General features: G+C 42.4%; 1 protein-coding gene across 1 annotated transcript in view; it reads right to left on the reverse strand.

The window, feature by feature from the left end:
* Apobec1 (apolipoprotein B mRNA editing enzyme catalytic subunit 1) overlaps nt 1–11,594 on the reverse strand; it is a 17,069-nt gene that overhangs the window by 3,633 nt on the left and 1,842 nt on the right. The window contains exons 2-4 of the mRNA XM_008825500.3: nt 8,235–8,262; nt 2,800–3,197; nt 311–429 (exon numbers count right to left, since the gene is read on the reverse strand). Coding sequence (XP_008823722.1) covers nt 311–429; nt 2,800–3,197; nt 8,235–8,262 — 545 coding nt within the window. The remainder of the gene's footprint in view (nt 1–310; nt 430–2,799; nt 3,198–8,234; nt 8,263–11,594) is intronic.

The raw sequence follows: 11,594 nt of genomic DNA on the forward strand, positions 1-11,594 counted from the left end.
TTTATTTATTTATTTTTATTCATTATTTTAATTTTATGTGTATGACTGTATTGTCTGCATGTATGTGAGTTCACCCATGTCGTGCAATGCTGCCGAGATCAGAAGAGGGCTTCAGATTCCCCCCTGGAACGAGTTAAGGACCATTCATAGCTGCCATGTGGATGCTAGGAATCAAACCCAGGTCCTCTGCGAGAGCAGTCAGTGCTCTTAACCACGGAGCCATCTCTCCAGCCCCAGTAAAAATAGTCTTAAAAAAAAAAAAAAAGGCCCAAACACAAAAACAAACAAACAAAACTCCAAAGTAACTTACCAGAATGATGCACTGGAGTTCCAGCACATACAACATCATCCACTGTCGTGGGTACCTTGGCCAATGAACTTCACTCCCAGGTGGGTAGTTAACAAAATACCTCCAACAGTAACAATACTCTAAAAAACAGAAACACAGAATTAGCCTGGACTCTCTATGTAGACCAAGCTAACTAACTAACCTCTATTTCCCAGATATCCGCCTGCCTCTGCCTCTACAGCGCTGGGATTAAAGGCGTGCGCCACCATTCCTGACTGTAAATTACTTAAAATGAGCTCCAGTCCGACCCAGGGCTTCATGTATGCCAGGCAAGCACTCTACCAACTGAGTTACTTCCCCAGGCCTGGACTGCAGTTTCTTATCTGAAGGTGCTGATGTCTGTTAAATAAGTTATTTGTCACAGAAGTTGTGAAATGCACCTAGGATTTTAAAACTGTGTTGAATGTATTATGAAATGCTACTTCAGTTGGAAAAATATTTTTAAGCCTAGGTAATTTTGATCTTTGTATTGAGAAATCAGAGCCAGTTTTCAGGTTCCTACATAAAAGGACTCAACATGTGTAATGCTGATGCTAATTGATTGGAACTTGCTTGGAAAGCGTTGCTCATTCATTGGCCTGGAGTACAGTTAGTGATTTAACTTCTTTGTCATGCAGGAGGATCTATAAATTAGATGGAAACTCTAAGTACACATCTGTTTCATGTAATTGTCACAAAATCATGGTGGTAAATCACATTGCTATTTCAATGCTGTTTGTAAATTTTTAAAATTTCATGTTCTTTTTTTTTTTGGCTTTTTGAAACAGGGTCTCCCTGTAGCCTCAGCTGTCCTGGAACTCACTTTGTAGATCAGGCTGGCCTTGAACTCACAGAGATCCATCTGCCTCTGCCTCCCAAGTACTGAGACTACAGGTGTGGTCCACCACACCCAGCTAAAAAAAAAAAAAATTTCATGTTCTTAAGAGGTTTTTTTCTTAATGGTAGTTGGGGTATTAGGTTATCATGACTAAACTATTATTTATCACTGTTATAATATTTATTTTTTTAAGCTCTGTCTCTTATTCATCTATAATAAACCAATTTTATGAAAGGAAAAAAAATGAGGTCCAATTAGCTGGGCGTGGTATCTCTTGCCTATAATCCCAGGTATTCAGGAGGCTGATGCAAGAGGATTGTAAAAAGCTCAGGCCAGCAACTTAAAAACCCTGTCTCAAAATAAAAATAAATGGGGCTGGAGAGATGGTTTAGCAGTTAAGAGCACTGGTTGCCCTTGCAGAGGACCCAGGTTCGATTCCCAGCACCCACATGGTGGCTAAAAACCATCTGTAACTCCAGTTCTAGGGGATGAATGCCCTCTTCTGACCACCACAGGCATTTGCATGACATGGGTACACCTATCTACATGCAGGCAATACACATATACATAAAATAAAAATGATAAAAAATAATTAAATAAATAAAAATGGGTGGAGTATAATTCAGTGACAGAGAGCTTGCCTGGCATATGCTTAGCATGTATAAAGCCTTGGGTTCAATCCCCAGCAACAACAACAAAATATACACTGTATATAAAGGCTGTGGCCTGTTTGCTGCTGGAGATAGGCAACACTCCCTAAAAAAGAATGGTTTGGAGGCTGGCAAGACGGCTCAGTGGTTAAGAACACTGACCATTCTTGCAGAAGACCCTGGTTCAAATCCCAGCACCCACATGGCAGCTAACAACTATCCATAACTCCAGTTCCAGGGGGTCTGACAGCTTCTTTTGTCCTTTGCAGGCATTGCACAACACAGGTGCACTTACCTACATGCCGGCAATACACACATACACATAAAATAAAAAAAATAATAAATAAAATTTTAAAAAAAGAAGAATAAAAGAACAGTTTCTGATGGCTGGGAGGCTGTGGTGGCCAGCACAGAGAAAGCAGTTACTATTGTTCGTTCTTCCCTTGCTGTGAGGGTCAGACTTAACCCTTCCTTTCTCACTTGATTTTTTTTTTTTTTTTGGTTTTTTTGAAACAAGGGCTCCTTGCACCCCCAGCTGTTCTGGAACTCACTATTTAGATCAGGTAGACCAAGCTGGCCTTGAACTCACAGATATCCGCCTGCCTTTGCCTCCCAAGTGCTGGGATTAAAGTTGTGCGCCACCACGCCCGGCTCTCACTTGATTTTTTAATTTATTTTTATTTTATGTGTATGAGTGTTTTGCCTGTGCGTATATAAGTGCACCATGTACATGCAATGCCTGTGGAGGTCAGAGGACGACGTTGAATCCCCTGGAACTGGAGTTATAGACAGTTATGAGTTACCATGTGGGTGCTGGGATTCGAACCCCGGTATTCTGCAAGAGCAGCCAGTGCTCTTAACCACTGAGCCATCTCACCAGTCCCCTTTCTTACTTTAGGTTGATTGTTCCCCTCTGAGATTTCACCCCTGTGGCGTACATTTACCATCCCCACAGTCTCTCATAAATGCTTTGTGGTTGTTACCTGGCTCTGTCATAATCTGGATTGTCACACCACTGCTAATGAGGTCCCTGATTCCTTGCCGGTTTCGCAGATCCGTGTGATGAAAAAGCCGTGCTACATAGATAAACAGAGTCACATTACGGTGTTGGTGCAAAAATTCTATAATAGCCTTGGAGCATTCCCAACAGGGACTCCAAGACAAGAACCAGATGATGGAGCATCTGGCAGATGGAGAATAGTATCTTTCCGAAGTAAATTTCTCTATGAAATTCACTTCGACATGGTTGCTGGTGTTTTTGCCTGTGTGCCGCCATACACTGTGCCTTCCGCCCCAGTTGATCTCATAAAGCAGACAGGTCTCTCTACGAAGATCTCGAGGGTCAAAGAAATCTTGAAAATCCCAGGGTTCAATTCTTCTCCTGAAACATAAAGCACCCCATGTTGTCAAGGAAGACCTCTTTTCCCTCCTTCCTTACTGGCTTTTTTTTTTTTTTTTTTCCAGACCAGGTCTCATGTATCTCAGGCCAGTGGAGAACTCAACAGGAAACTGGGGATGACCTTGAACTTCTTTTTTAATTGGTGTGTGACTGGTGTGTGTGCGTGTGTGTGTGTGTTCATATGTGTGTGCAGGTATGTGTGTGCAGGTATGCTTGCCCATATATGCACATGTAGAGGCAACCTATTTCCTCCTCCCCAGTGCTGGGGTTACAGACCCATGCCACCACAGCTGCCTTTTATGTGGGTGCTAGGGATTTGAACTCAGGTCCTTGCACTTATACAGCAAGAATTGTATTCACTGAGCAATCATCTCAGATGGACCTTGAACTTCTGATCTTCCTGCCTCCACCTCCCCAGGGCTGGGATTACAGGCATGTCAGAACCCAGGTATACTGACTGAGCTGCATCTTCACACTTCTCTCTTTCTCTCTCTCTCTCTCTTTTTTTTTTTTTTTTTTTTTTTTTTTAAAAAAAAAAAAAAAAAAAAAAAAAAAGAGGACTGGCCTCAATCTTACAGAGATCTGCCTGCCTCTGCCTCCTGAGTGCTGAGATTAAAGGCATGCATCACCATTCCTGGCTTACCCTCTCTTCTAAAAGTTTAACTTTGGAGATCCATTAGATGGCTCAACAGGCACTGGCCACCAAACTTAAATACCTGAGTTAGAGCCTCAGGACTCACATAATGGAAAGAAAGAACCAACTCCCACAAGTTGACCCTTGCTATCCACACGTGTGCCTCCCCCAACACACAAATAGAAATGACATCTTCTGTTACAAATGTAATCCTACCTTGTAACCAAAGTTAATCTTACATTTTGGGATTACTTAACACTATCTCAGTTTGTTTACACTATCAACAAGCTTGCTAGGCCTTGGGGTCCTCTTGTAACCTAAATTTCTGTTTTGTTTTGTTTTTTGAGACAGGGTCTCCCTGTAACTCCAGCTGGCCTGCTGCTCACTATGTAGACCAGATTGGCCTTGATCTCACAGAGATCTGCCTGCCTCTGCTTTGTGAGTTCGTGAGTGCTGGGATCAAAGGCCTACACAACCACACCTGGCTCTAAATTTAGAGTTTTAATCCTTCACCCAAAATAATGTGTGTGTGTGTGTGTGTGTGCGTGCGTGCATGCGTGTGTGTGTGTGTGTTGTGAAAATAATGCTGAAAGCTGCAAGTGGGAAGCAATGAATTATCTCACTGATCACATTTGTTTGTGGCCTGGTATGCTATTCTGGGTCATGCAAGGGCAGAAAGGGAAAATCCTTCTCTAGTAAGATAAGGTCTGATTTTCCTTTTCCATTTCATAGTGGACATACAGTTTTAATAAAGAAGGACACCTTTGTTAGGAAGCATAGTTTAGGGAGAAATAGGGAGGAACAAGTTCTCAGAACAGATTGGGTCCCACTCTTAGCTCTAATGGATGCTTTTTGTTCAGGCACAGCTGTAATGTGGTATCCTATGCCCCCTCCCCCACTAAATAATTGTAAATTGTTAAAAAATAATTTTTAAAAACATGTTTATCTAGATCAGGGCATAGTGGTGTCTTTAATCCCAGCACTGGGGGAATCTGAGGTAATGGATCTCTATGAGTTTGACACCAGCCTGGTCTACATAGCAAATTCCAGGCCAGCCAGAGCTATACTGTGAGACCTTGTCTCAAAATCATCATCATCATTATCATCATCATCATCACCATCACCTCCACCACCATCATCGCCACCAACATCGTTATCATCACCATCATCATCATCATCATCACCACCACCACCACCACCATCGTCATTATCACTATCATCATAACCACCATCATCACCACCACCACCACTGTCATCATCATCATCACCACCACCACCACCACCATCATCATCATCATCGTCATCATCTTGCTAACAAGATTCTGTAGTCAAAACTTGAAGTATAATTTAGCCTCAGAATTCTTCCACTTTAGAATTCTGAATGCAGACTCCCCACAAGAAAGAAACTTAATTGCCAGGTATGGTGGCATATGTTAAAAATCTCAGCACTCAGGAAGCTGAGGGAAGTGGATGATGAATTTGAGGATAGCCTAGGTTACATAGCAAGACCTTATTTCAAAAACAAAATGGGGGAGGGGGACAGCACTGGAGAAATGGTTCACTGGTTAAAAGCATTTGGCTGCTGTTCCAAAGGACCTGGGTTTGGTTCCCAGGACTCAGATGACAGCTAACTAGCATTGGTAACTCCATTTCCAGTGGATCCAAAGCCCTCCTTTGGTGTCCAGGGACATTGTATGCACAAGTACCCTTACATGCAAACAAAATACATGTACACATAAAAACAAAATACAAGCCTGGCATGGTGGCGCACGCCTGTAATCCCAGCACTTGGGAGGCAGAGGCAGGCGGATCTCTGTGAGTTCAAGGCCAGCCTGGTCTACATAGTGAGTTCCAGGACAGCTGGGGCTACAGGGAGACCCTGTCTCAAAAAGACCAAAAATCAAAAAACAAACAAACAAAAATACTGGGAGTGGAAAGTGGGTGGGGAGTTATGGAAGGAATTGGAGGGGAGGGAGTGCGGGTGGATTTGATCAAAACACATTATATGCATGTACAAAATTCTTAAACACAATTTTTTTTCTTTCTTTTGAGACCTCTGCAGCCCCAGCTGTCCTGAAACTCACTATGTAGACCAGGCTGGCCTTGAACTCACAGAGATCTGCCTGCCTCTGCCTCCCGAGTGCTGGAACTAAAGGTGTGTGCCACCATGCCCAGCTTAAACAATAATTTTTCAACTGAAGAAAGAAGGATGGGAGGGAGGGAGGAATAAAGGAAGGAAGGGAGGGAGGAAGGGGAAGGGAAGGGAAGGGAGAGGAGAAGGAAATAAAGTAAGAAAGAAAGAAAGAAAGAAAGAAAGAAAGAAAGAAAGAAAGAAAGAAAGAAAGAAAGAAAATTCTCCATATGTTCCACAGATTAGCCCTTCCCTTCCCTTAATATGAGATGACATATTCCTTAACATGATCTCCTTGTTAATAGGGTATATATGTTCTAGGGCAACCTGGACTGTAGAGGGAGACTGTTTAAAAAATAAGAGTTTGCTAGGCATGGCAGTGCATACCTTTTATCCCAGCACTTGGGAGGCAGAGGCAGGCGGATCTCTATGAGTTCAAGACCAGCCTGGTCTACATAGTGAGTTCCAAGTCAGCCCCACTACAGGGAGACCCTGTCTCTCAAAAAGACCAAAAAATTTAAGAAAATAAAATTAAAGAAAATAAAAAAATGTAATCCCAGCACTCGGGAGGCAGAGGCAGGCGGATCTCTGTGAGTTCCAGACATTGCTGGAATCCTTGGTAAATTATGAATCTGGAGTGTGGCTACAATCTAGGTTAAATTACATCAGTGTTAAATTTGCTGATTATTATACTCGTGTGGCGGTTATGTAAGAGGTTGTTGGGAAAATTTCCTTTGAGATAGTGTTGGGTAAAATGTTGTGGGGATTACAGAAGAAAGAAGAGGCCAGCATGGTGGTGTGCCTTTAGTTCCAGTGCTCAGGAGGCAGAGGCAGGTGTGTCTCTGTGAGATGGAGGCCAGCCTGGTCTACACGGTGCATTCCAGGCCAGCTGGGGCTACAGGGAGACCTTGTCTCAGAAGAAGAAGAGGAGGAGGAGGAGGAGGAGGAGGAGCTGAATAGCTTTTTCCTGAAAAGCAGGGCTGAGAGCTGCAGGAATGAGTGTTGTCAACATAGACTATTCACAGTTGGCGGCAGCAGCATCTATAAAGTATTATCTAAAACACAAAAAGTACCTGCATGGAGCTGGATTTGTGAGTAGGTTATGTACTGAAGTGGGGGGTCAGAACTATGTTATTTGTCAGGAAATGAAAAGGGCTCCTGGAAAGTCCCAAGCCTGGGAAAGCGCAAGTGACTATCTTCTCCAAATGCTCAGTTTTAGAAATAGGTTGGGTTTTGTTTGTTTGTTTGTTCTGTGTGTGTGTGTGTGTGTGTGTGTGTGTGTGTGTTGTTTTGTTTTGTTTTGTTTTACATTGTTTTGTTGGTTGTTTTGTCTTTTTGAGACAGGGTCTCACATTATAGCACTGGCTGGCCTGGAACTTGCTATGTAGACCAAGCTGGCCTCTATCTCACAGAGATCCACCTGCCTCTGCCTCCTGAGTGTTGGGATTAAAGGTGTGCACCACTACACCAGGCAGAAAGAGTTTGTTAACAGGTATAGGTAAATGCCATGTAAGGACTCCATTTTTATCAAAATTGCAGTGAGAAGAGCCTAAGTGCGGCTCCCTACTCTAACCTTAATTTTGAAAGCTCTCTAGTTACTATGTTTTCTTATTAGTACTAATAAAATTATTTTAAACTTAGTCCAGACTCAGAAAGGTGTGCCTTTTCCTTGTTCTTCTCTTCTGTTTTTTCCTTCTGGACACTGGCTAAGGCCCAAGCATATGTTCCCTAACACTTCTCTAAATCTCCCCTCCTCAATGCGTGCCTGCTTGTTTGCACAGAGCTGACCTCCAGGCTGGCTTAACTCAATGGCATGGCTTTTTCTCTTTCTCTTCTCTTCCTCCTTTATGCAGGATCCGAGATTTATAGCTTGCCTTCCCTGGAGCTTTTCTTTTAAATTCTAATAAAACTGTGTTTGAACTTTCTTCTGAGTTCACTCTTAAATTCTTTTATTGATGAGACTAAGAAACCACAGGGAACCTGTTTTCTCCAGTAACACATGGTAGCAAATCTGGTGGAAATCCGCCAAATTTCTGGTAACAGTAATTTGTTTAAACGGGAACAAAAAGATGTAGGAGCAAAACCAAATCACAATAAGCATAGAAATTCATCTGAAAAGGAAAAATAAATGAAGAATGGGAACAGAGTAAAAAGAAGAAAGAGACTATTGAAAAGCAAACTGTAGTCCTATCGTTCTTAAATTTCCATTAATTTTTCTTTTAATCAGGTGACATTATGCTAGCATCAGCCTTACCTCAGAGTGGCATCACCAGCTGCAGGACCTGTTGACCAAGAGATGACTTTGTCAAATGACACCCAGATACAAACTGAGCTGCTAAGAAAAAGTGCTCTATTCCTCTACACCTGCAGATCATATTAGAAAATGAACACAGAAGCCAGGAATCATGGTGCACACCTCATCCCAGCACTCAGGAAGATTTCAAGTTCAAGGTACCCCTAGGCTACATTTTGAGACCCTGTCTCAAAAATAAAAATCAGTTTAATGAGAAAGTCACTTCTCCAAGCATCCACAGTGTAACTTCTATCTGACGTAGAGTATGCCTATCTTACTCCAGACTCTGCAACCATGAACTTGTTAGCCACAGAAATGACTGAATCAATGAATGATTGAATGGACTTTCCTATGATCCCCTACAAGCCTGCTCTATTTTCTCTGTTTTCATACTTTATTGGACTTTTCCCTTTATTGATGTTTGTCTTAGACATAGTGGCAGACCCAGAGCAATGGGTTCTTTATTTTGTTTATGACCCATTTAACCTTTGAGCATTTTCATCCTCTAATTCAGAAATAACAAGACTAAGGGGGGACAAACCCAGGCCAGGTGGTCTACAGACCTGTGACATCAAGTGTGTTGGTACACAACTGTATTCCCAACATTTCTTACTGCTTCTCTCTTTCAAACCTGAAATAATCTTTACTATTTCAAAGTACCAAGATACTTCAATTGAGCAGTATGCTTGGTCTCTCTCTACACAAGCTGTTGTTCTAAAACGATGGATACATTTGTTTTCTCCCCCTATCAAGAACCCTTTGAGAGGGAATTGACACTGATTCTAACCACTCTAACAGCTATCAAAATACCTGAAAGCAAATCCTGAATCCATCACTCCCAAGTCCAGCCTTGGAAGACAAAAGAAAAATGAGGAGGAACCCAATAGAGGGATGCTTTTGGAAGCCCTTGTCAAGAAATTCCAATGGACTCTCACATGAACATTTGAAAATTGCCCTGTTCTGACTTTTGTCTAGTTCCCTGTCTAGAACTTGTACTGCTAACCACACTTGCCTTTACTTCTCCTTCACATTTCCCATTCACCACCAAGGACTTTCTTTTCCCACTACAGATAACAGTTATGGAATTTGGGAGTCCTTTAGATAGACCTAATGAAGGGGCACCCAATTGCCTCACCCTGTGCCTCTGTTCAGCATGGAAGAAGCCAGAGCAGCCTATATCCCAATTCCCTATCCACAAGCTGAGTAACCTCTATAGAGGATGGTGTGATTAGAATAGGAGGTAGGAATTTGCTAGGTGGTTAGTGTAAAAAGACCCCAAAGAAATGTAGCCAGCTTCTTGGCTAAAAGTCAAAATATTCTTGGGCCTCCTTAGCAACATATTCTGTTCCAAAGGCCAAAAACGTCAAAAGTATTTGGGAGTTTGTGTCTAATCCTTAAAAGATTTTAGGGTTATCTCTTCAGAGGGGGGGATGCTAGAGTAGCCAAAAGCCCCATAAAAATAAATAAATAAATAAAAGAGAAAAAAAGATTTTTAGAGGCTGGAGAGATGGCTCAGCAGTTAAAAACACTGGCTGTTCTTGCAGAAGACCTGGGCTCGAATCCTAGCACCCACATAGCAACTAACAACTGTCCTTAATTCCACTTCCAGGGGATCTGACAGCCTCTTCTGTCTTCCATGGGCATTGCATGACATGGGTGCACTTAACTACATGCAAGCAATACATGCATACACATAAAATAAAAATAATAAAATATTTTTTAAAAAAAGATTTTTAGCTGGGCACGGTGATATATGCCTTCAATCCCAGCACTGGGAGGCAGAGGCAGGCAGATCTCTATGAGTTCGAGGCCAGTCTGGTCTACAAAGCAAGTTCCAGGCTAGCTGGAGCTACAGGGAAACCCTGTCTCAAACACACACACACACACACACACACACACACACACACACAGAGAGATTATTTTAATAGGAAGAACATTATAGAGTAAACTATATTGTAAAGTCTTGAATGGTGATCCCAGCACTTGGAAGCCTGAGGCAGGAAAATCATCAGTAGTCCAAGACTAGCCTGGGCTAAAGTAACATCTTATCTTTTAATTTTTATTTTTATTTTATGTGTATGAGTGTTTTGCCTTCATGTAAGTGCACCTGTGCATGCAATGCCCATGGAGGCCAAAAGAGGATGTCAGATTCCCTGAAGCTGGAGTTAGAGACAGTTCTTAGCTACCACTTGCCTGCTGGGAACTGAATCCAGGTTCTCTGGAAGAGCAGCTCTTAACTGCTGAGCCATCTCTCCAGCTCCTAAGATCCTGTCTTAAAACACACCAAAATATGCTGGGCGTGGTGGCACACGCCTCTAGTCCCAGCACTTGGGAGGCAGAGGCAGGCAGATCTCTGTGAGTTCAAGACTTGCCTGGTCTACACAGTGAGTTCCAGGCCAGCTGGGGCTACAGGGAGACCCTATCTCAAAAAGACCAAAAAAAAAAAAAAAAAAAAAAAAAAAACCCACAAAAAAACACACCAAAATAATGTTGGATGTGGCAGCAGGTGCGTTTAGTCCCAGTACTCAGGAGGCAAAGGCAGGTGGAGTTCTGTGAGTTGGAGGCCAGTCTGGTCTATATATCAAGTTCTAGGCCAGCCAGGGCTGCATAGTTAGAGCTTGTCTCAAAACAAAACAACTCACCAAAATAAATATGTATTCATATATGTGTGTATATATATATATATATATTTAACCTCAACATTTATATGACCTGTTTACCATGCCTACACTATTGTAATAAGTCTTCCTTATTCCTTGCTTCCCCAAACCAATCAAATGGTAGGTAAATATGTCCGAAGTACTATTTTAGTCATATCCCTGTGCTTCAGAAATTCTCGAGGTCACTTTCCACTACATAATGAGTTCGGGGTCAGCCTGGGCTACATGAGATCCTGTCTTAAAAACAAATAATAAATAAATGCAACAAAAATAAATTCTCCAGGGTTGGGGAAATTACTCAGTAATTAAGAGCACTGGCTGCTCTTGCAGAAGACCTGGGTTTGATTCCCAGCACCCACATGGTGGCTAACAACCACCCATAACTCCAGCTCCAGGGGATCTGACACCCTCTTCTGGCCTTCCTTGGGCTTTGCACAACATGGGTGCACTTATACACATACAGGCAAAACATTCATATACATAAAATAAAAATAAATATTTAGGGGCCGGAGAGATGGCTCAGCAGTTAAGAGTACTGATTGCTCTTGCAGAGGACCCGGGTTTGATTCCCAGCACCCACATGGTGGCTATGAACCGTCCTTAATGCCAATTCTAGGGGAATCTGAAGCCCTCTTCTGACCTCCGTGGCATTGCACGACAC

Source organism: Nannospalax galili, unplaced genomic scaffold (genome assembly GCF_000622305.1).
Source record: "Nannospalax galili isolate Female #2095 unplaced genomic scaffold, S.galili_v1.0 scaffold589, whole genome shotgun sequence".
Taxonomy (NCBI): domain Eukaryota; kingdom Metazoa; phylum Chordata; class Mammalia; order Rodentia; family Spalacidae; genus Nannospalax; species Nannospalax galili.